This window comes from Marmota marmota, unplaced genomic scaffold (genome assembly GCF_001458135.2).
Source record: "Marmota marmota marmota unplaced genomic scaffold, marMar, whole genome shotgun sequence".
Classification (NCBI taxonomy): Eukaryota; Metazoa; Chordata; class Mammalia; order Rodentia; family Sciuridae; genus Marmota; species Marmota marmota.
Window position 1 is genome coordinate 56,151,451 of NW_025999968.1, and position 26,753 is coordinate 56,178,203.

The 26,753-nt window shown below is 44.3% G+C and overlaps 1 protein-coding gene across 5 annotated transcripts in view; it reads left to right on the forward strand.

The window, feature by feature from the left end:
- The window catches only part of Dop1b (DOP1 leucine zipper like protein B), a 99,992-nt gene extending 74,512 nt beyond the window's left edge, over window positions 1-25,480 (forward strand). The window contains exons 27-37 of one of the 5 annotated variants that reach the window (XM_048803650.1): window positions 6,064-6,208; window positions 11,140-11,222; window positions 11,768-11,877; window positions 11,984-12,130; window positions 14,250-14,311; window positions 15,015-15,143; window positions 21,398-21,534; window positions 21,925-21,980; window positions 22,224-22,382; window positions 24,074-24,203; window positions 24,980-25,480. In XM_048803650.1, coding sequence (XP_048659607.1) covers window positions 6,064-6,208; window positions 11,140-11,222; window positions 11,768-11,877; window positions 11,984-12,130; window positions 14,250-14,311; window positions 15,015-15,143; window positions 21,398-21,534; window positions 21,925-21,980; window positions 22,224-22,382; window positions 24,074-24,203; window positions 24,980-25,231 — 1,410 coding nt within the window. In that variant the 3' untranslated portion in view covers window positions 25,232-25,480. Of the gene's footprint in view, window positions 1-6,063; window positions 6,209-11,139; window positions 11,223-11,767; window positions 11,878-11,983; window positions 12,131-14,249; window positions 14,312-15,014; window positions 15,144-21,397; window positions 21,535-21,924; window positions 21,981-22,223; window positions 22,383-24,073; window positions 24,204-24,979 lie in introns of those variants that run through there. The other 4 variants (XM_015478749.2, XM_048803651.1, XR_007347757.1 and 1 more) reach the window with 4 other exon arrangements.
- Window positions 25,481-26,753: the final 1,273 nt, after the last annotated feature.

The window sequence follows — 26,753 nt, forward strand, 5'->3', positions numbered from 1 at the left end:
TAGAGGACAGCAGCTGGGGCTGGACTGGAGGTGGAGGGAGTGTGGAGTTTGATTTCCTGACAGTTCTTCTAGTGCATGTGCATTGCCTTCCTGAGTAAAAGAAAGAAGGCCAAGGACATGGGCTGGGTTGCTCACAGTTGCTCACTGCATTTCAAAAGTTCATGGGTGTTTCCTATGTTCCAACAGTTCATGGGTGCTTCTCCTTTGAGACTCAGTGTATTTTTCCTGTATCCCCAAATTTCTGTCCCAAAATGTGTGAATTGCTACCATGCAATGCGTTCTCCAGTGCATACCAGCCTGGTGGCCTCTAAATCAGGTCAGTTCGGAGGCTTATCTACCTGGAGTCAGCTGCCTGCACAAGGGGAAAGCTCTAACCCACTGGCTGTTCCTCATCTCAAATGCACAACCCAGGTTATTTTGCCTGTGCTGCTGATTGTCCTCTAAATCGGGGTTCATTTAATTTGCTGGGGCAATTCAGTACTTAGGGAAACATATTTACCAGTTTATTATCAAATATATTACAGGTAAAGAAGTACAAAGGCCAGGTGTGGGTAGGGACATGAGCTTCCATGCTCTCCAGATGGCCTCCTCCAGGAACTGCTGTGTGTTCAGCTCACTGGAAGATCTCTCAACCTAGTTCTGTGGGGGTTATGGAGACTTCGTTATGAAGGAATGATTGATTGAGTCACTGACCATTGGGGATCAGCTCAACCTTTAGTCCTCTTTCAACACAGGTGGTTGAAATATGGGGCTGAAAATCCCAACCCTCACCAGGCGTGGTGGTATACACCTATAATCCTAGGAAGTCAGAAGGCTGAGGCAGGAGGCTCTCAAGTTTTTAAGACCAGCCTCAAGGGGCTGGGGATATAGCTCAGTTGGTAGAGTGCCAGCCTCACATGCAAAAGGCCCTGAGTTCAATCCCCAGCACCAGGAAAAAAAAAAAATAGACCAGCGTCAGCAATTTAGTAAGACCTTGTCTTAAAAAGGACTGGGGATGTAGCTCAGTGGTAGAGCACTCCTGCATTCGATCCCCAGCATCACCATATCACAAAAAGAAAAAAAAATGAAATATCTACAAAATTACATATATATGTATGTGATATATTTTATATATATATGTATGAATTTAAGATGGATATATATCTCAGTCATCTTGAAAGATATATACCTTGCCATCATTTTGAGGTGGAAAAATCTATATCGAGATTTATACCTATATCTAGATATATATTATCTAGATATATATCTGTCTCAAAAATGATAGGTAGAGGGCTGGGGATGTGGCTCAAGCGGTAGCGCGCTCGCCTGGCATGCGTGCGGCCCGGGTTCGATCCTCAGCACCACATACAAAGATGTTGTGTCCGCCGAGAACTAAAAAATAAATTAAAAAAAAAAAAAAAATGATAGGTAGATAGTTTGGGAGATTTCCAAGGATTTTAGAAGAGAGATGCCAGGAAAGTGGGAGGTAGACCAAGTAAGTATTTCACAGGATATATTTGTGCAATGATCCTCGTGGGAATTCTCTTAGCACAAACCCCATTTCCTGATCTTTCACTCTGCCCATTACTCGCCCCCCCCCACACATACACACACAGGTTTGCCAGCCAGCTGATTTGCTCAAGTGCACCCCATTCCCACTCAGGAGGCAGATGTGTTTGTTTTATGCCTAAACATAGCTCCAAAGCTGATGGACCTTGTGTAATAATTGAGGTCAGGGGTTATAGTTGCTCTTAGCTGGTGGTTGGTCAGCCGTTATACTGGCCATGAACCCTGCTCAAGGTTCCTGTCTATTCACCTGCTGACCAAGTTCTTCCCTGATGGTGCTCCTGAGAGTGGGTAACCTGTAAGTTTGCCCCCATCTAGCCAATTTATTTAATTTTATTTTTTTATATTATTGAAAGGTACAATCCCAGTGTCAAAGGACAAAACTACAACAATTTAGCATAACGATATCTCGATTTTCTGTTCTAGTCTCAGGCATGCTTAGTCCCAAAGCTCAGCCACAGACAACTCAGTGTTCCATGGGACAGTACTGGGGAGAAAGAAGGGCTTTATTCAGTGGCCAAAGAGTGGAAAAGAGGGAGCTGTGTTTCCCAGCCAGCTTCTCTACTGCAGGGGGTTGGGAGGAAGAATGAGGGAGAGGGAGACTAATGAAGGGGAGGAACATCCATGTCTTTTCTGGAAATAGGCAGAGATCTTTCTGGAATTTGGGTGCCAGCTGTTTTTGCTCTCTTCTTAGTTTGGTCTTTCTGGTTATGGCAGCTGATAGATGTCTTTAGCCTTGAAGGAGGAGGACAGAGGCTAAGAAAGCCTGGGTCAAGTTATCCTTGTGTTATAGTTTGGGAGAGACATTTCTTAAATGATCAACACGTCTACATGCAGACCTGAGTAGAGTCAAGGCAGGGTCAAGGCAGCAGAGTGCCGCAGTCTGGGCACAAAATCACCGAGCCACCACAAAGCCTTGTAGATTCAAACAGCAACTCTTTATTCCCAAACTCTCACCGGCACTCTAAACACACTACCTGGGAAATACACTCCCTCCACCGGGCTCTGCGTCCCAATTCTCTCAGAACCCCTGGAGAACTCAAAAGGAACTCAAAAGGAGCGGGTGCCTGAGGCAGCAGGATACGCCCTAAACCTGGAGCCGCCCTATCCCCAGCAGGATCCACCCTAAACCCAGAGCCACCCTAATCCCTGAGCAGGGCCACCTTTCAACCCAAAATGCCATGTGTCATTCCTACTTGGCTATGGCTCTTAGCAGCAGAGGACACCAGCCAAATCTGAAGGTAGAGGTGCAGGCCTTCTCGTTCCATTCCGGTCACCCAGCAGACACCTGCAAGCCCAAGAAGAGAGCCAGTGTTTTCAGCAGAAGTGGCCTTCTGCTCCCTAAAGAATAGCCTAGCTGCCCTTACCGTCATAACCACACGTCAGAGATGTCACCCGCACCAAGCTAGTGGGAGGCTGGTAATGTATTGCCCAGCTGTGTGACCTCCTCCAAAATTAATGATTTTTAAGTCAATTAAGAGCAAGTGAAGCTGGAGGATTTATTTACATCTCCCAGTAATGACTTCATGTCATAATACAGTGTGCTCCATTGAGCTGAGCAGAGGAGCTTGGTGTGATTAAAAAAGGACTGAAAAAAGCAAGAATAACTAGGAAATGACCACAGTCATTTACGTTCTTTGTTTTTGCGGTGGCACAAGTTTGTAATCCCAGCAGTTCAGGAGGCTTAGTCAGAAGGATACAGGTTCAAGATCAGCCTCAGCAACTTGGCTAGACCCTGTCTCAAAATCAAAAATAGGGCTAGAGATATAACTCAGTGATAAAGTGTCTCTAGGTTCAGTCCCCAGTACCAAAAAGAAAAGCTATTCTTGGGCTGGGGTTGTGGCTCATTAGTAGAGCACTCACCTAGCATGTGCGAGGCTCTGGATTCAATCCTCAGCACCACATAAAAATAAATATGTAAAATAAAGGTATTGTATCCAACTACAACTAAAAAAAAAATTTTTTTTTTTAAAGCTACTTTTCTTGTAATGAGGGTATAGGGAGACATGGAAAAAATTTTTTTTAAATTAACTAGTTAACAATAGGTTAGTTCAGGTTACTTTTTTTTTTTTTTTTTTTTTTTAGAAGTTTTTTTTTTAAAGATAGAGTGAGAGAGAGGGAGAGAGAGAATTTTTCAATATTTATTTTTTTTTAGTTATTGGCGGACACAACATCTTTGTTTTGTATGTGGTGCTGAGGATTGAACCTGGGCCGCACGCATGCCAGGCGAGAGCGCTACCGCTTGAGCCACATCCCCAACCAGTTCAGGTTACTTTTTATCCAAAGATTAAGGCAGAGAGTGAACTTCAGTATTAAGCCAATTGAAACTGACCTGTTTGGAGAACCTGTCTGTTAACTGGCTAGTCCTGATTTTTCAGAGGATTAGATAAACAGCTTAGTTGCAGCTTGGTGATGTGGACATCAGCATGAATGACTCCATTTTCATTTTAGGCTGTTCCTGTCAGGGCTAGTAGTGGAGCTCAGTTCAAAAAAGTGGTCTCCTATAATTTTTATTTAACACTAGTAAGAACCCCTGGTCCTAGAGAAACCAGAAGACCAACCTGTTAACAGTGTGCTCCTTTGTTATCAGAATATGTCTGATTCCTGATGTCTGTGTACCTGGCCAGTACAGTAACCACTGGGCACTTGTCATTACCAGAAATGCCATCGCCTTTGTGTTCTGAGCAAGACCCCAACCATACAAATATAGCAAAGTTTATTAAGAAAGAAAACACCCAGAGAGGAGGATGGGTCATCTCAAAGAGAAGAGCAGTTTGTTTTGTGAGTGTGGTTTAATTGGGGTAGGAGGCAAAGTTGTTAGAAGGTCCTTTGTGCTCTGGATTGACAAACTCCACTGCCGCAGCCCGGCTGGCTGGGCAAAATAAGCAGAGGGGGTGACGAATAACTTGTGTACTTGATACAGCAGGAGTGGAAGCCGTTTATTGCAGGACAGGAGCAGTATTTATACATTCCACACAGCTTATCTAATTAGCATAAACTAGATACATCAGACAACCAATAAGGAATCTCTACACCTAATGGCTCGCTTTTGTTACTTCTCAAACCACTCCCTCTGGCATTTTGCCAGGCACCATCCAGACTTGTTTACAACTCTAACATTCCCCTGGCAAAATGCCAGGTGTTATTTTGACTTGTTTACAGACTCTAACACTCCACTAGATTCCCAAAGTTGCCCTACAACACTTTTACCTGTAGGTGTTCCATGAACCCCATGAGAAGGGGAGTAAGGCTTCCTTAGGATATGGCGAGGTTATGCTAATAACCTAAGGGCAACAACTCTCTGTCATCCTGACCAGCTGACAAGTTCCAATTGGAACTTATTTTACAGATGGGCTGATGAGCTCTGGACCTCGTCACCCTGCTTTCCCAGGGACTCAGGGTCCCATGACCATCGTGAGCTTTATGGTTGCGTTGTGTTTATCTTAGGCCATGGTCTGGTCAGCATTGTTTGTGCAGGGCCTTGCTTAAGATGTTGTAGCAGTTAGACCCTCTGGAGCAATCGTACCTTTGCCCTTTGTGCTTAACCCCTGAGTTTATCTTGTCTGGTTGTAAGAGGAATAGTTTATAGGGCTGAGATCAGGTGGGGCCCTGAAGTAGCTATCTTCTCAGACCTTGTGGTGCCACAGAGGCAGTGCTGTTGATTAACTGATTTGTTTGGCACTGAGTATTTTCTCACACCCCTGACCTAACTGCTCAAATCCCTGTGTCTGACTGCTGCCTAACCATGTGACCATTGCGCACCTGGAAGTGTGGCTGAATTGAATGTGCTAGAAATGTAAAATGCATGTTGGTTCCAGACGTGATACAAAATAAAGTGCAAAACCTCATTAGTAATTTTATATTGATTGTGTGTTGGATACATTGGGTTAAATAGGACATATTAAAATTAGCTGCCTCTAGGACTGGGGTTGGCACCCACAGTTGTGGGTAGCTATGAGGATTTCTGGGACTAATCCTCCTGGGACACCAAGTATCAACCACTGTCTCAGGCAGTCACTGGGGGTCTTGGAAAGTATCCCCAGAAGGTAAGGAGGAGCACGCCATGAGAAACTGGGGCTCAGAGGTAGAAGCGCTTGCCTAGCATGCGTGAGGCGCTGGGTTCGATCCTCAGCACTACATAAGAATAAATAAAGCTATCATGTGCACCTACAACTAAAAAAATAAATGTTTAAAAAAAATTAGCTGCCCTGTTTCTTTTTACCTTGAATGTGACCATAGAATACTTGATGTTATGTAAATGGCTCGCAGTTATGACCTGAGTTATATGTATTTTTATATATATATATTTTTAAGTTGATGATAGAACTTTATTTATTTATTTATTTTATTATATGCGGTGCTGAGAATCCGAAGCCGGTGCCTCACACATGCCAGGCAAGTGCACTATCGCTGAGCCATAGCCCCAGCCCCTGAGTTATATTTTTATTGGATGGTGCTGCCTCTTCGTACCTAAACTTCTTAACTGACTCCCATTCCTCTTCCTCTGATGGCTCTCAGGAAATTACTCAGAAAATCCTGGAAGCCATAGGGAACATTGCTGGCTCTTCCCTGGAACAAACCAGCTGGCTCAGCAGAAACTTGGAAGTGAAGGCTCAGCCACAGGTGGCCCTGGAAGAGTCTGACCCTGAGGAGGACTTGTATGGTAGGTGTGGGGGCATCAGAGGGTAATGCTTGCTGCCCGCTTGGGGCCCTCGCTTGGCCTTTGGAAGGAGCTTAAGTGTTCTCACCACTAAAAACAGACAGACAGACACACCTGGGGAGAAAGAGAGGAGAAGCTATGAGGTTGGGAAGTGAAGGTGGTACTGTTTGTTTTTGTTTTTGTTTTTTAATATTTATTTTAGTTGTAGTTGTACACAAAGGCATTGTACCTTTATTTTTTTTATGTATTCTTACGTGGTGCTGAGGATCGAACCCAGGGCCTCACACCTGCTAAGTGAGGGCTCCACCACTGAGCCACAACCCCAGCCCTGTACTGGTTTTCAATCCCAAAGGCTGGGTGCTTGCTTCTTCCTGGAATTGTGGAAACATTAACAAGACCAAGCACTGAAGGAGACTTTTATTCTTGGCCAAAAATAAAAGTGGGAGATGAACTTGCAAATCAAGTTCCCACCCCTTGGGGGTTGGGGGGGTCATAGGTGAAGAATAAGAAAAATGGGGGAGTAGGCTAATAAAGGGAAGGAATATGCATGTATTTTCTGGGAATGGGTGGATATTATCCTGTTGTTTGGGCACCACCTTGTTCCTTATATGGTTCTTTCTTTTTTTTTTTTTTTTTCAAGTAAATATTTTTTATTGGTTGTTCAAAACATTACATAGCTCTTGACATCTCATATTTCATACTTTAGATTCAAGTGGGTTATGAACTCCCATTTTTACCCCGTATACAGATTGCAGAATCACATCGATTACACATCCATATTTTTACATATTGCCATTATATGGTTCTTTCTGGTTATTGTCATGATGGTCAACTATCTGGCACCAGAGAGTACTCCTTCAGCATGCAGATGGGATTGTGATGAAGCTGAAGTTGTCTGGTCTACAGCTGGCAGCTTGTCCTAGATCCAGCCAGCTTCAGCCAGCCCATCCAAAGAGGAACTTCTGGCCTTCCAGCCTCTTGTCCTCAGAATAAGCAAGATTAGGGCCAGGCATGGTGGCCCAAGCCCTTTGCTCAAGGCTGCAGCAGAATGATCCAAAGTTCAAGGCTAGCCTGGGTAAATTAGGGAGGCCTGTCTCAAAATTAAACAGTAAGCTGGGGGTATAGCTCAGTGGTAGAGTACTTGCCTAGGAAATGGGAGGCCCTGGGTTCAGTCCCCAGGACCAAAGGGGGGAAAGTTTAAGCTAAGGAAAAAGCATGTCCTGCTTGCTTAGGCCTGCGTCCATTCACCCAAGTGCCCTTTGTGCTCAGCAGCTAAGTGAATGAACAGTCTTCACTTCTTAACAACTTAAGTTGTGTGTGTAACAAGACAGTAGGGTCCCTCTGATGGCATCCCAGGGACAGATGCCATGTTAACTTTCGCTGGGCCCAGGGAGAGTCCCAAAGGTGACCTCCCTAGATAATGCACATGCACGGGGTGCCTGAAGGCCAGAAGTCCCTCTTCAGGTGGTGGGCTGGCCAAAACCAATTGGATCTAAGGTGGCATCCAGGGTGACCACCAGACAATCTCTAGCTTCATTATAATAAAAGAAATGACAGTTCCTCCCCTTATTAGCCTGTTTGTCTTCCTCATTTCTTTTACCCAATATGGGTAATCTCCCAGTCCCAAAGGGGTAGGAAGTTGTTTCATAAATTTGCCTCCCACTTCTATTCTCGGCCAAGAATAAAAATCTCTTATGCTGTTCAGTTACTGCTTGGTCTTATTACTGGTTCCACAGTTCCAAGGGGGAAAAAGGATTCAGCCATTGGAGTCAAAAATTGATTAATAGTCCCAACAAGTCAGGTCTGACTCTTTGCCCCAAAGACAGCAAACAAAGGTAATGGTGAAAGCAGAAAGGCGTGTAATCAATAGGAAGACAAGGGGATCAGGCGTCCTGGCCCTGTCTTTGAGGCTACCGACATGGGCTCTAGGTTTAAATAGAGGAAGAATTGGGGCTGGGGTTAGAGTGACATGTGTTAGATGGGTTTCTATTGGTGAGACAGAATACCTGGGAAAAAAACGTGACCAGAAAGAAAGGTTTTTCTTGGCTCATGGTTTCAGAGGTCTCAGTTCGTGGTCGGCTGGCTCCACTGCTTTGGGCCTGAGTGAGGCAGAGCGTCACAGCAGAGGGCCTGGCAGAGGAAAGCTGCGTAGCTCAGCTCGTGGAAAATGGGAGGTGGGGGAGTGGCAGCAAAAAGGAGAGAAGCAGGAACAGTCCCCAAGGGCATGCTCCCAAAGACGCACTCCCATAGTTTCCACCACCTCCCAATAAGGTCCTCAAATTTGGCTCCAGAACCATGAGCTGAAATAAACCTTCTTTATAAGTTACCCAGTCTATAGTACTGTGTTTTTGGTAAGAGAAAATGGATTAATACACCCACCTTAAAAGATCTGTCACAACTCAGCTCAGCCAAGGTCTTGAAACTATAAATATCCTTGCCAACTACGTTTGAGATACTCCTTTGACACATTCCAGTGTCTCCCTTACTGAGTGCCATGCCCTGAGATCTGCCTGGTTGGCAGGTGTGCCTGCGGGTCTTTAGGGCCTGGCAATTAACAGCGTAACAGCCTAAACTACCACACTGAGTTTGTAACGATGATGTAGAGGCTGTTTTTGCTAAAAAGCACAGAGTCTTCACTTTGGCCTGAAGATGCCCAGTGGGAGGCAGGGCGAGCAGTGGTTTAAATTCAGGCCAGCAGGAGGATTGGGGATTGAGTGCAATCGAGGATGACTTAGGTTTGGGGCTTAAGTAGTTTATTGAGGTAGAGAAGACTGAAGGAGGAGATCATTGTGTTGGAAAGGGACGTTGAGCTTGGTCTTACATGGGTTAAAGCTAAGATATCTGAAAAAGAGAAGCATCCAGCAAAAGGTGAAGAGGCAGTCATGGGGTGGGAGGAAAGCTAAGAGAGCACAGAATCATGGGCTTCGGGAGAGTTTCCAGGAGCAGAAGTGGTTAAGGGAGAACAGGACCTGCTGGACTAGACAGTACCAAGCCGTGGGGATGTGGTTGGGATGACGAGGGGGAACACTCAATGGAGGAGGTGAAGCGGAGGTTGGGATAGGAGTAGAGACAGTGGATGGAGAGAATCCTTGAAGTTTAACTAGTAGGGCAATAACCAGTTAGAACTAAGGACCAAAGATGCTTATTCTTGTGCTTTGCTTTTACGCTGGAGTGTTTCAGGGCCTGTGTAAATGGCAATGGAATGATGTGGTAGTTCCTCTTAATGCAAGAGGGGGAGAGGAGAATTGAGAGCAGAGTTCTTCACTGCTGTTGGGACAGAATTGAGATCATAAATGGGCTTATTGTTCTTTGATAAGAACCAGAAAGCTGTCTATTAAAACAGGAGATGAGACAGAGAACATAAATGTAAACACTGGGGTTAATAATTTCTTAGTGGTAAAATGAAGGGGTGACCTTTGATTGCCTTAATTTTTTCAATGAAATATGGGGTGAAAGGGGCTGGGGTTGGCTCAGCAGTAAAGCACTCGCCTATCACGGGCAAGGTCCTGGGTTCAATCCCCAACACCACATAATATCTTTATTTAGATATTTTTTTTAAAAAATAAAAGAAATTTTAAAAAAGAAAAGAATATGGGGTGAGAGGTTATCAGTGGGAGTGGGTGTTGAGGGAGGATGTAAAAGAATTATATTGGAGAGAGAAAAGCCAGCACACCACCCAGGAACATGTGACAAGACTATCTGCTTGCATCAGGTCCCTTTTGAAATTCATGATCAGAATGGTATAATTTTCTCCAGAACATTTAGCTACACAAAACTGCATGGACAGATGTCTTGTCTGTTTTCCATTCTACAGTAAAATGCCCGAGACAGGTTCATTTACATAAAGAGGTTTATTTTGACCGGGGCAATGGCGCACACCTGTAATCCCAGCAGCTCAGGAGGCTGAGACAGGAGGATTGCAAGTCAAAAGTTTGTTTTGGCTTGTGGTTCTGAAGGCTGGAATGTCCCAAAATCTTGGTGCTGCCATCTGCTTGGCTTCTAGTGAGGCCTTTGTGTTCTGTCATAACAGGAGAAAGGCCAAGGGCTAGCAGGCATGTGCAGAAGAATCAACGACAGTAGTGGTGGCCTCACTGTTTAGCAACCCACTCTCTGATAACTGATCCAGACCCACAAGGACTAACCCCATCCTGCAAAAAAGGCATTTTTCCCTCTTAACTTAATCATTTCTGAAAGGCCCCACAGGCCAAACCACATTCTAGTCATAGCTGTAGACGGTCGGGGTTAGCCAGCGCTGAGTTTTTAGGTGATTTCTTCAGAGGAGAGAGAATCAAGAGAGGTACAGGTGTTTGCCAGGTAGGGAAGAGACAAGGGCCTAGTGCAGAGTAGAAGAGTGGAGGCCACACAGGGACTTAGGAAAACCCCGTATGGGTGTTCACAGCTGGAAATGGAGGTTTTGGAAATATGTGAGCTCAGGGATGTGACAAACACATTTAGTGACTGGGCTGGAGCACAGTCACAGATTTCTGGAAGAGGTCAAGGCACATAGGGACCAGAATGTTAGATGGATCACCCAAGGGGATATTGAAGTTTCAAAAATAATGACAAGAATAGAAATGAGGAGGGAAAGGGTGAGTTGGTGCTAATTTATTTTGTCCAAATATCTCCATTCTTAGTTGATGAAATTCAGTGTTAACCGAGAAGAATGTCTTTGTTAAACCCAGTCAATAAGAAAGACAGAAGCTGGGGCTGGGGATGTGGCTCAAGCGGTAGCACGCTCGCCTGGCATGCGTGCGGCCCGGGTTCGATCCTCAGCACCACATACAAAGATGTTGTGTCTGCCGAAAACTAAAAAATAAACATTAAAATATTAAAAAAAGAAAGACAGAAGCTCATGACTCAGGTTCATGTGATGCTTTAGGGGCAGTAAATGGTGACCCAACCCTCATAGTTAAACACAAATGCCTTTCTGTCAGCAGATGCTGCTGCGGCTTCAGCAATGGTGTCCGCGTCTGCCCCCTCGGTTTACAGTGTGCAAGCCCTCTCTCTCCTGGCAGAGGTAAATACACACCTGAGTGTGGTCCCTTGTGGAAATGCTTGCCATCCTGAATTATCGCAAAGGCATGTGTTTATTCTCAGGTGCCAGCGAGTGTGGGCTCACCCTCCCAGGTGAGCTCCAAAGTCAGTGAGGACATCGTTTGTCAGCTTCCTTTTGCTATGACAAAGTACCTGAGAAAATCAAGTCAAAATGAAGAAAGGTGTCTTTGGGCTCACAATTTCAGAAGCTTTAGGGCGTGTAGTGAAGCAGAATACCATGGTAGAGAGGGTGTAGTGGAGCAAAACTGCCCTCCTCTGGTGGCCAGGAAGTACAAAGAGGAGGGGCCATGACCCCAGTATCCCTTTCAAGGACCTGTCCTCAGTAACCTAACTTCCTCCACTAAGGTCCCACCACCTCCCAACAGTGCCCCAGGCTGGTGATCCGCCTTTACCCACAGAGCCTTGAGAGGAGCTGCCTCATCCAGACCACAGCAGGCCTCCAGCTACAGCGTGGGCTTTTCTCCTGAGGATATTTGTTTCTGTTTTCTTACCATCTGGGCCTTCTAGGTTCTGGCTTCTCTGCTGGACATGGTTTACCGCAGTGACGAGAAAGAGAAGGCCGTGCCCTTAATCTCCCGCTTGCTCTATTACGTCTTTCCCTACTTACGCAACCACAGGTGAGGCTGTCTCCTCCCTTTCATCCCCCCAAGATGCAGAATGTGTTTTGAGGAAGAATCTAGGGGTTTCTTGGCCTTGACTTCCGCTCTTCCCATCCCCATTTAGCGCCTACAACGCTCCAAGCTTCCGGGCCAGCGCCCAGCTGCTCAGCTCCCTGAGCGGCTACGCCTACACGAAACGCGCCTGGAAGAAGGACGTGCTGGAGCTGTTTCTGGACCCTGCTTTCTTTCAGATGGATACTTCTTGTGTTCAGTAAGAAACGCTGCCCTGGACAGTGCACTCTGGACCTCGGGTTGTGGTTCAGTAATACTCACTGTGGAGATGGAAGCAGACCCTTAGCATCGGCTCCGATCATAGGACACATGTCACAGGCTCGTAGTCAGCCAGGCCTTCACCAGAAAGGCACTCAGAATCTCTTAGGATACAAAGGTGCCTTTTTCATCAAAAGAATAATTTTGCTAAATGAAGAGCGCGTAGGCTGAGGTGTGGCTCAGAGGCAGAGTGCCCACCTAGAATGCACGAACCCTGAGTTTGATCCCTAGCATAGGAAAAAAAAAAAGAGAGAGAGCGAGTTAGCGCATTATTCCTGAAGAGCATAATATAGGGTTGTAGGTGTTCTAGGGACACTTGGTCCAGTGTTGCTTTGAGTTTCTTGTTTGTTTGTGGGTTTGAGATAGGATCTTGATGTGCTGCCCAGGCTGATCTCAAACTCCTGACCCTCCTGCCTCAGCCTCCCAAGTAGCTGGGACCACAGGCTTGTGCCACTGTGCCCAGATATGCTGCTTTATCATCATCATGAAATATTTGGCCAGCATTGAGGTGGCAGAGCCCACTGTGATGCAGGTGGTATCTTGACCCCATTTCTCATCTCATACACCCCAAGTTCATACTGAGATCTTGCAGTGGGCCAAGCCCTGCATTGCCATGAGAGATCACCTGAGACACAGATGCAAGATGTGCTTCCTGTGCCTTTTCCCTGGAAATCAAGGAACCCACTCAGTGGCTCCCCTGGCTTGCTGAATGGGCCTTTTTTAAAGACAAGGGTGGTGTGGGGAGAGACAGTGCAGATGGGGGCAGAATTTTTTGTTTGTTTGGCAGTGTTAGGAATTGAACCCAGGGATGTAGCTCTACCACTCAGCCACATCCCCAGCCCTTTTATTTTTTATTTTGAGGCAAGGTCTCACTAAGCTGCTTAGGATCTCGATAAATTGCTGAGGATGGCCTCAAACTTGTGATCCTCCTGCCTTGGCCTCTTAAGTTGCTGAGATAACAGGGTTACTTCACCATACCACACCCTTTTTCTTTTCTTTTTTAATTTGTGTGTGTGTGTGTGTGTATTTATTTTAGTTGTAGTTGGATACAATACCTTTATTTGTTTATTTTTATGTGATGCTGAAGATCTAACCCAGTGCCTCACACATGCTAGTCGAGCTCTCTACCACTGAGCCACAACCCCAGCCCCCACCCCCTTTTTTTTTTTTTTTTTAATTTTGAGACACAGTTTTGTTAGACTGCCCAGGCTGTTCACAAATATGCAATCCTCCTGCCTTGGCCTCTCAAGTAGCTGGGTGTACAAGTGTGTCCACCACACATGCCTGGGACAGCCTTTTTGTGTGCCCTAAATGTTTGTTCTGCCACCAGAAGGCTGCTTGGAGCCTCTGTCCCTGTGGGTCCCCAGATCCATGGATGCTCAGGTATCTTATATAAAATGCACTATATTTGCATAGAACCTACACACATTCTCCTTGTACTGTAAATCATCCCCAAGTGGCTTTTAACACCTAACAGAATGTCAATGCTATGTATATACTTGTTTTACTGTATTGTTTAGGGAATAATAACAAAGTCTGCACATGTCCAATACAAACACAGTCTTTTTCCTGAGTATTTTCAATCCATGATTGGCTGAGTCTGCAGATAGGATGTATGGAAAGGGCTGGCCATAAGCTTTTTGCTCTACTGGGTAGCCCAGATTAGCTCTTTGGAAGTAAGCGCCAAGGGTGGTATTTGTCTTCACCACCCACCACCTTCCCTCCACAAAACTCGGAGCCTCACCTGGTGTAGGTATGTTGAAGGGCAACCTTGGGAAACCAGAGCACCCTGGCAGTGTGAGTGGGCTTCGTGGCCAGCTGGAGTGAGCATCCTTCTTCCTGATGCTAGGGTCATAAAGAAAGGTTTTTAAATAAAGACAAGAAAGGTTTTATCCTTTCCTCATACAACAGCTTATGTATTTGTGTAACAGCCTCTTTTCAGAGGACAGTTTTATTTTTTTTAACAGATCTTATTTTAAAAGTAGGCTATTTTCTTGATGCTTTTAATTTTATTATCAAACATTGCAATTTTAACTAATATTGCTTTTTTTAATATCCAGTTGGAAGTCCATTATTGACCATCTTCTGACTCATGAGAAAACCATGTTTAAGGACCTAATGAGTAAGTTCTGTGTTCCTTGCCACACTTTAAGGACCAAGGCCAGCCTAACTGGCTCTTACCATGCATTTCAGAACCCCTCCCAAACCTTTTCTGTGCTGAGCCTTAAACTGTGATGAGATGTGCCAACTGTCAGGACTACGTGACTGTGTCCTCCCTGTTCCCTGTGTTTACTAGGAGGCCTGGACAACCCTTTTTTTTTTTTTCTTCAGTGCTCAGGATTGAACTCGGGGGTGCTCAGTCACAGAGCTATACCCCCTCAGCCCTTTTTATTTTTATTTTGAGACAGGGTCTCACTAAGTTGCTGAGACTGACCTTGAACTGGGATTCCAGGTGTGTGCCACTGTGCCCGGCCTGTGTCTGGCCTGATGACGCCTTTTTTACAACTTTATTGTGGAGAAATACTGCTGAAAGCAGCCAGGTTCACACCAGGTTCACACCTTTGTGTCAAAAGTAATTTGTTTTCCATAACAGGAGTACTTTTCTATACCTCAGATCCTCTTCTACTGCCCTGTCATTATATATCATTAATGAAATGAGTATTTTTAATAATACATGAAAATAATTATCACACACTCTCACTTAATCATGGTCATGATTTTTCAACGGGGAAAATGGGAATTACACTGGACTCAATTTCACTTAACCTCTGTCTGTAGTTTTCTTACCAAGATTAATCAATCTGTCTGCTATATATTTGTTCCAGACATGCAGAGCAGTTCTTTAAAACTGTTCTCAAGTTTTGAGCAGAAAGCCATGCTGTTAAAGCGCCAGGCTTTTGCTGTCTTCAGTGGAGAACTTGATCAGTACCACCTTTACCTTCCATTGATACAAGGTAAGATGGCTGTGTTAGTCTGTCTTTTGTTACTAGAACAGATTATATGAGACTAAGTAATTTATAATGAACAGAAATGTACTGGCTCACAGCTCTGGAAGCTGGGAAATTAATGGGCTCATCAATTTCTCTGATGATGGTCTTCTTCCTGCTTCATCTCATGACGGAAGGCAGAAGGACAGGAGAGCAAGAGGGAGGTCAAACTCCTTATTTTATAATGGCACCGATTATCCCACCTGTGAGGGTGGAGCCCTCGTGGCCTAATCACCTCTTAATAGCATTACATTGGCAATTGAATTTCAGTGTGTTGGATAGGACAGACCTTCAGACCACGGCAACTGGGCAGCTGTTCCCCACCCCATTCCCACGCAGAAAGACCCATAAGTGACTGAGTTGGCAGCTTCTTTTAAAGGGTTTTGCAGTACATTTTGGCACAGTGGTCAAATGTCACAAGGAGTACTCTACAGGGGGTCTTGCTGAACTTCAGAAACATTGCTTGACCGGGAATGTAGCTCGGGGGTTAAGTTTTGGCTTAGCTTGCACAAGACCCTGGGTTCAATCCCCAGCATCGCTGATAAAACAGAACAAAACAGAAATATGACCATAAATCTGAACTTTATTTTAAAAAAACAATCACAATATTATATTCTTTATAATGTTATTAATTTTAATTAGGTAGACTTTTAGAAGTCTGACCTTTTACTGTCTTCACACCAGTCTCCTGCTAGTGTCTTCCCACAGCCACTGTACTTCATGTTGATAGAACTCCCTCAATCAGCACTTTGAACAGGGGCTGGTAAAGGCCCTTTTTTCCTTCATATAAATTTTTTGTCTGCATAAAAAAAAAATTAACTGTCACAGATTTTGAGGGCTCTTTTCTGTCTGTAAAACATTAAAGGGGTGTGTTAGTCACCTTTCCATTTCAGTGACAGATACCTGAGGAAAGCAGTTCCAGGGAGGAGAGGTCTACTTTCACTCAGGGTTCCAGCCCATGCTTGGCCGCCCCCATTGCTTTGGCCCCGAGGTGAGGCAGAGCATCATGGCAGAGGCATGTGGTAGAGGAAAGCTGCTCAGCCCATAATAGCCAGGAAGCAGAGAGAGAGAGAGACAAGGTAGGCTCTTCCAGTGACTTCCACCGCCTACAGCTTCCTTCACTCCCAGTTGTCTCTTCAGCTCTCGGGGAATTAATCCCCTGATGGGGTCCAAGCCTCATGATTCAGTCACTTCCCAAAATCCCCGCTTCTGAACCTTGCTGCATTGGGTGACTTTCCAGATCCAAACCAAAACAGGTGGCAAAATGGATATTCTGTTTTTAATTCACCCTCCTCCAAGATATGAAAAAATTCTCAAACAGGAATTTATTTTTCTTAAGAATCATGGCCTAAATAGAATCAAATAAAATTAGTACAAGGATTTTGTTGTTGTTTCATGTTATAAAGGCTAACATAATGAACAATTCTACAAATAAAATCATAGAATGAATCTTTTTTTCTTTTGATCAGGTTCATGAAGGTGTAATTTACATGTAGTACATGTCACCCCTTGGTTATACAATTCTGTGGATTTTGATAAGCCCATGCATATAGACATCACCACAGTCAAGGTATAGAACGTTCCACCTCATTGTTCCCTCATGCCTCTTCTTTTTTTTTTTTTTTAAAGAGAGAGAGAATTTTAATATTTATTTATTTTTTTTTAGTTTTCGGTGGACACAACATCTTTGTTTGTANTTTTTTTTTTTTTTTTTTTTTTTTTTTTTTTTTTTTTTGCAGTACTGGGGATTGAACCAGGGCTTCATGAAAGAGTCTCCACCACTAAGCTACACCCCCCAACCGATTTTACTTTATTTTGGGTCTCCATAAGTTGCTTTGGCTGCCCTTGAACTTGCAGTCCTCCTGCCTCAGCCTCCCAGTTAGTTGGGATCCTAGGCATGTGCCACAGCACCCAGCTTTTGTGCCCTTGAGAGTGAGCCCCTCCCCATAGCCCCTGGGGCCACCAGTCTGCTTCCTGATGTCATTCACATCTGATCACATGGCATATAGCCTTGGAGTCTGGCTTCTTTCTCTTTGCATAATATATCTGAGAGTAATCCACATCATTGCATTTATTAGTGGCTAATGTTTTTTTCTAGGAGATTTTATTCTGTATTTTATTTACTCCCTCACCAATGGAAGGGCATTTGGATTGTTTTTAGGTAGAAACACGATGTGTCTTTTGCTCTGATCTTTTATAAACGTGTCAGCTCCATGTGTGTGCTCTTCAACATCTGTCGTCTCATTTGTGCTTTTCCTGAAGTCATCGGGGTTGACTCCTTTGTTTTTGGAACTAAGAACCAGGGGAGCTTAACCACTTGGGCCACATCCCCAGTCCTTCCTATTTTTTATTTTGAGCCAGAGTCTTGGCAAGTTGCTTAGGGCCTTTCCTAAGATGCTGAGGCTTGCCTCGAACTTGGGATCCTCCTGTCTCTGTCTCCCAAGTTGCTGAGATTATAGGCGACCACCACTATGCTCAGCAATATGATTCTTAATATCAGTATTAATCATCAGTCTACTTCAAGCTTCTAACTGTTGGAAGGTCTTAATTGTTTTAATATAAAACATTAACAACTTTTATGACTATTAATTATAATAATTTATATTTGCAATGATAAAGTATCTTTATACTTCAGATGATGTAACTTCAACATGTAATGCATATTAAGATCTTCACCTCATAATATCTTGAACACTTAAGATACATGAAAGCAGATATTTGAATATTGACAAATGCAAATGGCATGCCTTACATGAATTACCAAGAGGTTGATCTGATCAGAGGGAGACCAGGAATGCCAGTGAGGTCGAGGGCAGCCCTCCATTGATTTTGGCTGGAAGCAGATCAGAGCTGAACTTGGTTGCATGCCTACAGAATATGCAGGGGTGAAAACCAGGGGCATCAGGTTTCCCACAGTTGACATGCAGCTTCTGGATGTGCTTTACAAACCTGGCCAGGGGACAGTAGTCTCAATGGGAGCGCTGAGTCTCCTTTATCGATAGAGGAGCGAGTAGGAAATGAAGAATGTGATGGGCATGTACCTTGTTTTCCTTTTGGTCTGAGAGCAAACACCAGCTCCTTCCCTCTCCCACATCTTGGGTAAGACATGGGTGAGGCCCAGAGAGCTAGAGATGCTACCAGCTGCATAGAGGCTAGAATGAAAAAAAGAGTAGACAGCAAGCAGCCTTTCTCAAGCTGTGGTGTGCAGAATGTGTCCATCCAAACAATTCTGAAAAATCATTCCACTGAGGGTCAGAATTGGGGGCTGTGAACTAGCATGTACATTTTATATCGCTATTACAATGATGATCCCTAATAATACTAAAAATATGATGTTAACATAGTAGTAACGTTAAAATATGATTATAATATAACGATATTTATTTACTGCTTCTGAGGTTTGAACATGGGGCCTCACACACATTAGGCAGGTGCTCTACCACTGAGCCCCAGCCCCAAATCCACAAATGTACTGATTTATTTTTTCATATGTAATAAAGTCAGCATATTGCTGACTTAAATAGAAGGTGGTTTGGGAGCTCTTGGGGGAAAGAAAAGAATTTGTAAACAAGTACATTTCTTTCTCTTTTTTGTTGCCAATGCTAGGAATGGAACCCAGGGCCTTTCACTACTAGGCAAGCACTCTCCCAATAAACTACACCCACTCAAGCGCTACATTTCTAAAAAAAAGTACTGGCTTAAAATAATATACTTTTACCCTATTCTCGCTTTTGATTAGCTGTTTACAAAGCTCTTTCCTACTTATTGTCCTTGTGCCCAGCGCTGTGCCTGGGTAGGCCCAGCAGTGTGAGGGGCTGGAGTGCATTCACAGCAGTCTCTGACCGAGTCTTGGGACACTTGGCTGGCCTCAAGATGCTCCATGGAACAGTGACCACGTCTGCCTCTAAGGAGGGACAGCACTTCCTGGTGGATAGCTTAGCCCAACCAAAAAGGGCAGAGACGGCAGACTTCTCGTTAGGTTCTTTCACCCTGATTTATAGCACCATCAGATAGCAGTGAAAGAGATCGATGTGCATGGAGTGGCGAGCTGAGCACCCATCTTGGCTCAGAGTGACATAAATCTTACACTGATGGGGAGAAATGGGGAGACATAAATTCCACTGTACAAAGCCACTGGATGCACAGCATGAGGACTGTAGTTAATAATAGCATGTTACATCCTGGCAGTTACCAGGAGCACACCCATGAGGTAAAGGTATTAGGTAGCCTTGCAACAAAAAAAGAAAAGTGATGCTCCAAGATGGCGCTGCTGTCGGTTTGCTGGACTGTGTTGATCACCCTGTGTCTCACTGGGAGCCTGGGGACATCACGTACACCTCACATATACAGATTTTTAAATTTTACATTGATCATAAGAGAAACTATAATAAGCCCAAAACAGTTTTTAAAAGGGGTCAAGGTGCTGTTTTTTCCAGGAGCTGGGGATGTAGCCCAGTGGCAAAGTGCTTTCCTAGCATGTGTCAGGCACTGGGTTCGATCCTTAGCACCACATAAAAATAAACAAAATAAGGGCATACTGTCCATCTACAGCTACCAAAAACCAAACAAACAAACTTTTTTTTTTTTTTTAATAAATAAGGTGCTGTTTCCACAGTGAGGTGAGGGCTGACATAGCACCTCCAGAGGGTGCATCTGGAGGAAGGGCTCTTTGCCCCAGCAGCATGAGCATGGCTCATTGTCATGCACTGTTGTAGCTGTTCCCTTTCTCATCTCCCTCGCCCCGTGCCTTCCAGGTTCCATATTTTGTTCAAGGCTTTTTGCTGCAGTTGGAGTAAGAACAGGGTGTAGTATACTTCCTTCCTCTTGTCTGGAACCAGAAGTGAGAACTTCTTTTTAAAAATAACCAGCTTCCCAGCTACAGTGGTACTCCCAGCTGTCCAGGAGGCTGAGGCAGGAAGATCCCAAGATTGAGGCCGGCCTGGGCCACTTTAACAAGCCCCTGTCTCAAAATGTTTAAAGTGGGGAGTGCTGAGGGGTGCAGCTCATGAGTGTGCTCCTGGTTAACTGCAAGATATAACGTGCTGTCGGTTTGCTGGACTGTGTTGATCACCCTGCGTCTCACTGGGAGCCTGGGGACATCACGTACACCTCACATATACAGATTTTTAAATTTTACATTTACTACAGTCCTCATGCTGTGCATCCATTTGGCCAGCATGTGTGAGGCCCTGGGATTGATACCCAGTTCTGCCAAATAAATAAATAAAACCAGCTTTTCAAGTATCTGAGCTGTGCATTTCTTTCATTTGGTCAGACTACTTTTAAAGACAAAGAATATGTAATATTAAATTAGCTCAAATAAAGAGAAGTCTTGGGCTGGGGATGTGGCTCAAGCGGTAGTGCGCTTGCCTGGCATGCTTGCAGCCTGGGTTCGATCCTCAGCACCACATACAAACAAAGATGTTGTGTCCACCGAAAACTAAAAAAAAATAAATAAATATTAAAATTCTCTCTCTCTTTAAAAAAAAAAAAAAAGAAGAAGAAGTCTGTTGCTGATGTTCTGCAGCAGATCTTAGCTAGCATGACCATCACTGAGCTTTTCGCTCTAGCAGTGTTACACTCCTAAGAAACCCTTAAAAATCTCATTCTACAAACAGTTATTGGATAAATCTATTTTATTCGCTTGCTTCACTTACCATCCACCACCCCCAAGTTGTGCTGTCTGCCAGGCAATCCGTAAGGTCATCTACGTCACTCAGCTAAGGCTGCCTTTGGTTCCCATGTCTCCTAATTCTCATCCTTAGAAGAAGATGTAGCTGGGCATTGTGGCACATGCTGAGGCAGGAGGATCACAGGTTCGAGGACAACCTCAGCAACTTAGCAAGGCCCTAAGCGACATAGTGAGACCCTGTCTCAAAATGAAAAATAAGAAGGGCTGGGGATGTGGCTAAAGAGATTAAGCTCCCTGGGTTCAATTCCTGGTACCAAAAAAAAAGAGGAGGAGGAGGAGACGTAAGTGTCGAAGGTTGTCAGTGGACTTCTCTGAGCTGTGGCTGGGGGTTGACAGCCATCTGGCTCCCCTCCTTCAGGGCCTGCTCACTTCCCAGAATGGGCTGCAGGCAGCGGGTTGCACAGAACCCCCCCCCCCCGCACTGTCATGAAAATGTCAAAGCAGTTAGCAGTTTTGTTTTTCTTCTTTGGCTAATGAAAAACCCCAAGCTGCATCTTTTTGTGACATCTTTAAAATCTTCTTTCCGTAGAGCGCCTGACAGACAATCTCAGAGTCGGACAGACATCCACAGTTGCTGCTCAGATGTTTCTTTTTTTCAGAGTTTTGCTGCTAAGGGTATCTCCTCAACACCTCACCTCACTGTGGCCAATAATGGTCTCTGAACTGGTGAGTCTGCCTGTCTGTCCTGAGAGCAGGCTGGAGCTTTCTGAGATGCTTTTCATTGTTGTGCAGTATGACACTCCATGTGTAATCTTATTTTATCTGAAACTTGTTAATCAGGTTGGTAGTACTAGTCGGCTCCTTGTTAAATAGAGAATATTTTATCCTGGTTTAGTCTCTCCTGTCAGTTAAGCCAATTGATTTGTACCATTTCATATTATTTGCTAGATCCCCTCTCTGTGGCGCTGGGTCTGGAACCCAGGGCCTCACCACACGCTCGGCCAGCATTCTACCACTGAGTTGTGTCCCCAGCCCTGCTAGTTCTTCTAGACATATTAATTTTAGTAGATTTAATCTCCTTCCGATATTAACTTGAATACACATTTTCTCTTTAAGATTCAGACATTCATCCAGCTTGAAGACGATCTGAGAGAGGAAGACGAGTCACTGAGGTAAGTGGAATCAGGGATGTGTGTGTGCGTGTGTGTGTGTGTGTGTGTCAGGGCTAAGGGACGTTCCTGTGTGATGGAGGGTTGTCTAATGCCAAGTACTGTCTTCTCAGAGGACTTGTGAAGGGACCAGCTAGTGTGAAAATCTCTTAAGAAAACTTCACCTTATTATAAACTCTTCATAAGCAAATGAACTCTCATAGATGTGAAGGGATTTATAACAAAAATGTCTCTGCTAATTTATAGAAACAGCAAAATAAACAGAACAAAAGTTTCAGTGGCTGATGGAAACGGGCCCTCAGTGGCGGAGATGGCCCCGAGTGAGCTCCTCTTATACTTATCTGCGTGCAAGTTCTTGGACACGGCGCTGTCTTTCCCACCCGACAAGATGCCACTGTTTCAGATGTAAGTCAGACCAGCCGTCCTTCCCAACGGGGCCTTCCTCTCCTTCAGCTTCGCTTGCTCTCGCCCCTGCAGTAGCGAGAAGCCCCGGTATGAGCTTCCAGTGGCCCAGAGCCGGCTGGGAACCCATGCCACGCCACGCACAGCCCCGACGTTCCACGAGTTTGGTTGCAGTGGTGTTCATGAGTGTGTCTCTGCGCAGTGTGTGCCCGCACATGTTGTGAGTTTGGGCGGTTTTTCCTTGAACACACATTTATTTTTTTGCTATTGGATGCTTCTGGAACAGGGGTCACCCCCTGGTGGTCCTCGCTGCCTTCACATAGATTTTACTGTCCATCTGTAGTTAAATCTAAATGCCTTTATTCAGAATGTGCCGTGTCCAGGTCACTTTGCCCACTGGCGCACATTTCCCTCAGGCTCGACACAGCTGATCGGGGATTAATTTCATGCCTGGCCCCAGAGGCCACTGCTCTTTGTCCTGCCCCACCAAAGGAGTAGTCCTGCAGAAATGCTTGTGGTTAAAACATTTGTGGGTTCTCTTAAGTGCGTATTACTAAGTGAAAGAGCCAAACCGAAAGGCCACACACTGTATCATTCCAAATTGTATGACATTCTGGAAAAGACAGGGCTACACAGACAGTATGAAGAGCAGTGGTGCTGAGTGCGGTGGCACACACCTGTAGTCCCAGCGGCTGGGGAGGTTGAGGCAGGAAGATCATGAGTTCAAAGCCAGCCTCAGCAATTTAGCAAAGCCCTAAGCAACTCAGTTGAGGCCCTGTCTCTAAATAAAATATAAAAATGGTCTGGGGATGTGGTTCAGTGGTTGGGCACCCCTGGGTTCAATCTCTGGTACAAAAAAAAAAAAAAAAATGCAGTGGCTACTAGGGATTGACTGAAGGAGGGGAGTGGCTCAGGTCTTTAGGGCATTACTATAGACTACTGTGATGGTGGGTATATGTCATTACACGTTTGTCAAAACCTATAAGGTGTACACCACCAAAAGTGAATGAGCTTTAATGTAAACTATGGATGCTGTGTGATAATGGTGTATCAATGTGGATTCACAAATTTCACAAATTGTAACAAATTTCCACAGTGGCTTGGGATGTCAGTCGTAGGGGAGGCTCAGTATGAGGGGAGATAAGGGATATATGGAAATCTGTAATTTCTTGATTTAACTGTGAACCTAAATCACCAAAAAAGATCTATTTAAAAAAAAGAAAAAGAAAAAAAAAACAACCTGGGTTCAGATACACACAGATAGTTCTCAGTGGTGTTATTTATCATAGCCAAAAATTGGAGACTAACTCTTGCCCAGATGGTACGTGAATGAAAAACACGTGGTTTCAACACATAGTGAAATCTCACCCAACAGCATAAAGAAATGAGGAACTGAGACATGCTACACGTGAATGAACCTTATTCTAAATGAGAGGAGCCCGTCTAAGGAACACATAAAGTGATTCCATTCCTGTGGAATCTCCAGAATAAGGAAAGCCCTGGGGCAGCAGGAAGAGCAGTGGGCGGCCTGGACCAAGGGGTGAGGAGATCCAGGTGTAATTCTTTCAAACATCATAAGAGCCCTTGAGTGGTATATATTAAATGGGTGAGGCAAACATTATATCTTAATAAAATTAAAAAATTTTTACATGGGCTCTGATCCAGCATGTCTGACCTTTGGTTTTTCTCTCCAGTTATAGATGGGCATTTGTTCCAGAGGTGGACACAGAGAGCCCTGCCTTCCTACCAGATCTAGATGAGAATCACCAAGAATGCAAACCCCACACTGTTAGGATTCTAGAGCTTCTGAGATTGAAATATGGGGTAAATATTTTCTTTTTTAAATTACATTTATGCCAGGCACAGTGATGCACACCTGTAATCCTGGTGGCTCAGGAGACTTGAGGAAAGAGCATCACAAGTTCAAAGCCAGCCTCAGCAACTCAGTGAAGCCCTAAGCAACTTAGAGAGACCCTGTCTCAATAAAAAGTAAAAAGGGCTAGAGATTTGGCTCAGTGGTAAAGTGTCTCTAACAAAATTCCTCGTACAAAAAATAATAATTTTTTTTTTTTGTTAAATGGGAAAAGGGCTAAGTAGTGAGAAAGTAACTTCTATGTGACTTGATTTTAATGACTTGTAAATTTTTCAAAATACAAGTTTTAAAACTTGAAAGGACTATAAATTCCACCTTGTTTTCTTACCTGTCATCCAGTGGCTAAGATATATCTCCCTTGGTGGCACAGTCCCATGGAAGTCACCTTCCCCAGGTTGCTCTAGCATCCAGGAGGAGGGAGAGCCCACTGGGAGGAATGGAAGGCCTCAGCTTGGGTGGGAGTTCAAAGGCAGCCTCTGCAGTGAGATCCTAAATAAAATACAAAATAGAGCTGAGGATGTGGCTCAGGGGTCGAGTGCCCCTGAGTTCAATTACCCTATAACCAAATAAATAAATAAATAGAAGACCTGCAATTTGAGTCCCTGCCCCTGTCACTGAGCTGGGCATGAGTTTTCTTGAACTCATCTCTTAGGTGTGGCTGCATCAGGTGCTTTGTGGGCATCTCCCCTAGTAAAGCCACATCATTTTTGTGGTCTTGGTTTTGCAGGAAATCAGCGGCTCGGATGAGCTCACCATGAGGAGCGAGTTTCCTCTTCTGCGCCAGCACTCCATTCCCAGCGTTCGGCAGTTGGTGCCGTTCTTCAGGACTCTCAACTGTGCTTTTAAAACCCAGAGTCAGCTGCCTGCAGATGCCCCCACAGCTCCACTCGCAGAGCTTCCCGTCACCGAGAGCCCAAGGGTCTTGAGACAACTGGAGGAATGTGTGGAATATGATTTTTTGGAACACCCGGAATGTTAACTTCATAAGAAAGAATTTGTTCAGTTCATTTATTGATGCTTTAATGAAAACCCGGAAACCGTCTATACAAAAAAGGAGCCAGGATAGTACTTTTAAGCAACTCTTGTTTCAATTCCAGAAGTTAATTTCAGATAACTCTCTGTTCGGCAACAAAACACAGCTCCCTAACTGCCTTGTAATATATTTGGATCTCATTCTGTGTTTCTTCCTGGATTTATGTAATGGAAATAAAATTAATATATCATCTAATGGCAGTGCACAATTTATAATAGGAAGTAAAGTATAAAAAGAATGAAGAAGTCATTTTGTTGAAGCAGATGAATGGGTCTTTCTCAGTATATTCCTCTGAAAGTTTAAACTTATTTAAAGAATGTTATCTTTAATGTTTCACACAAATGTCCTTTAAACATTTATTTGATACTGAATTTTAGAACTAAAATATATTGCTTTCTGAAAATAATAATTGCCCTGTTACCAATTCAGCAGAGGTAAGCACTTGAATATATCTCAATAGTAGCCAGGTGTGGCAGTGCACTCCTGTTATCCCAGAAACTTTGGAGGCTGAGGCAGGAGGATCACAAGTTTGAGGCCAGCCTTAGCTACTTAGACACTGTCTCAAAAAGAAAAGGACTGGGGATGTGAATCAGTGGTAAAGCATCCCTGGGTTCAATCCCCAGTACCAAAATTGTGTGAGTGTGTGTGTGTGTGTGTGTGTAATATATACCAACATATTTGGCCCTTGCCCACAAAAATCACTGCATAAGAATTATGTAGTTTTAAAATTCTGACAACTGTAACCTTAGTTACGTATCTGTGTACCTTCCAAGTGCGCACTATGTAATACAAGTCAGTCTGCGCTCGCCCTTGGCCTTTTCTCTTTACTGTCTCCCCCGGGATTTCTGTACCACTTGGCAGACACTGCTGTACATTCAGATAACTCTGGCTTGGCAGCCTCTGATCCCACGCTCTGCCGAGCCTCTGTCTTCTGCCAGCTCCCCTGCTTCAGATCCTGGCTTGGAGCTCCTTCTCCATGGTGAGCACGGTGTGTCCTCCAGCCCTCCTCACGTCCACATTGCAGAGCGAGCTTAGTCCTCTCTCCTGTGAATGCTCACACACCCACCCACTCCTACTGCACACGATGGTACTCTGGGAATTTGATTAGTAGTATTAGTTTCTTTTAACATCTGACTACTGATTTGGTGCAGTGCAAAAGCAGTTATGTCATTAGCTCAAACAGCATTTTGGCTTCACCAAACCTCCCTGCCTAAGAGCTAAAAATTACCCCTGGATGTGAAGGCAATCACGCAAATACTGGTTGAAAATTACATGGAGGGTATGTCATTTTTGTGTCCAAGGAGATATTCTTAAAAACATTTAATGTTTGGTCACTAAAATTATTGAAGTGTGAAATAGTAAGTTCTGTGTCACAATTGCTTACACATTGAGTTATCTGTAACTCAGGCTGTGCGAAGCTGACCCTACCTTGATTAATAGCTAACGTCAAGGTAGATGTGTATGTACA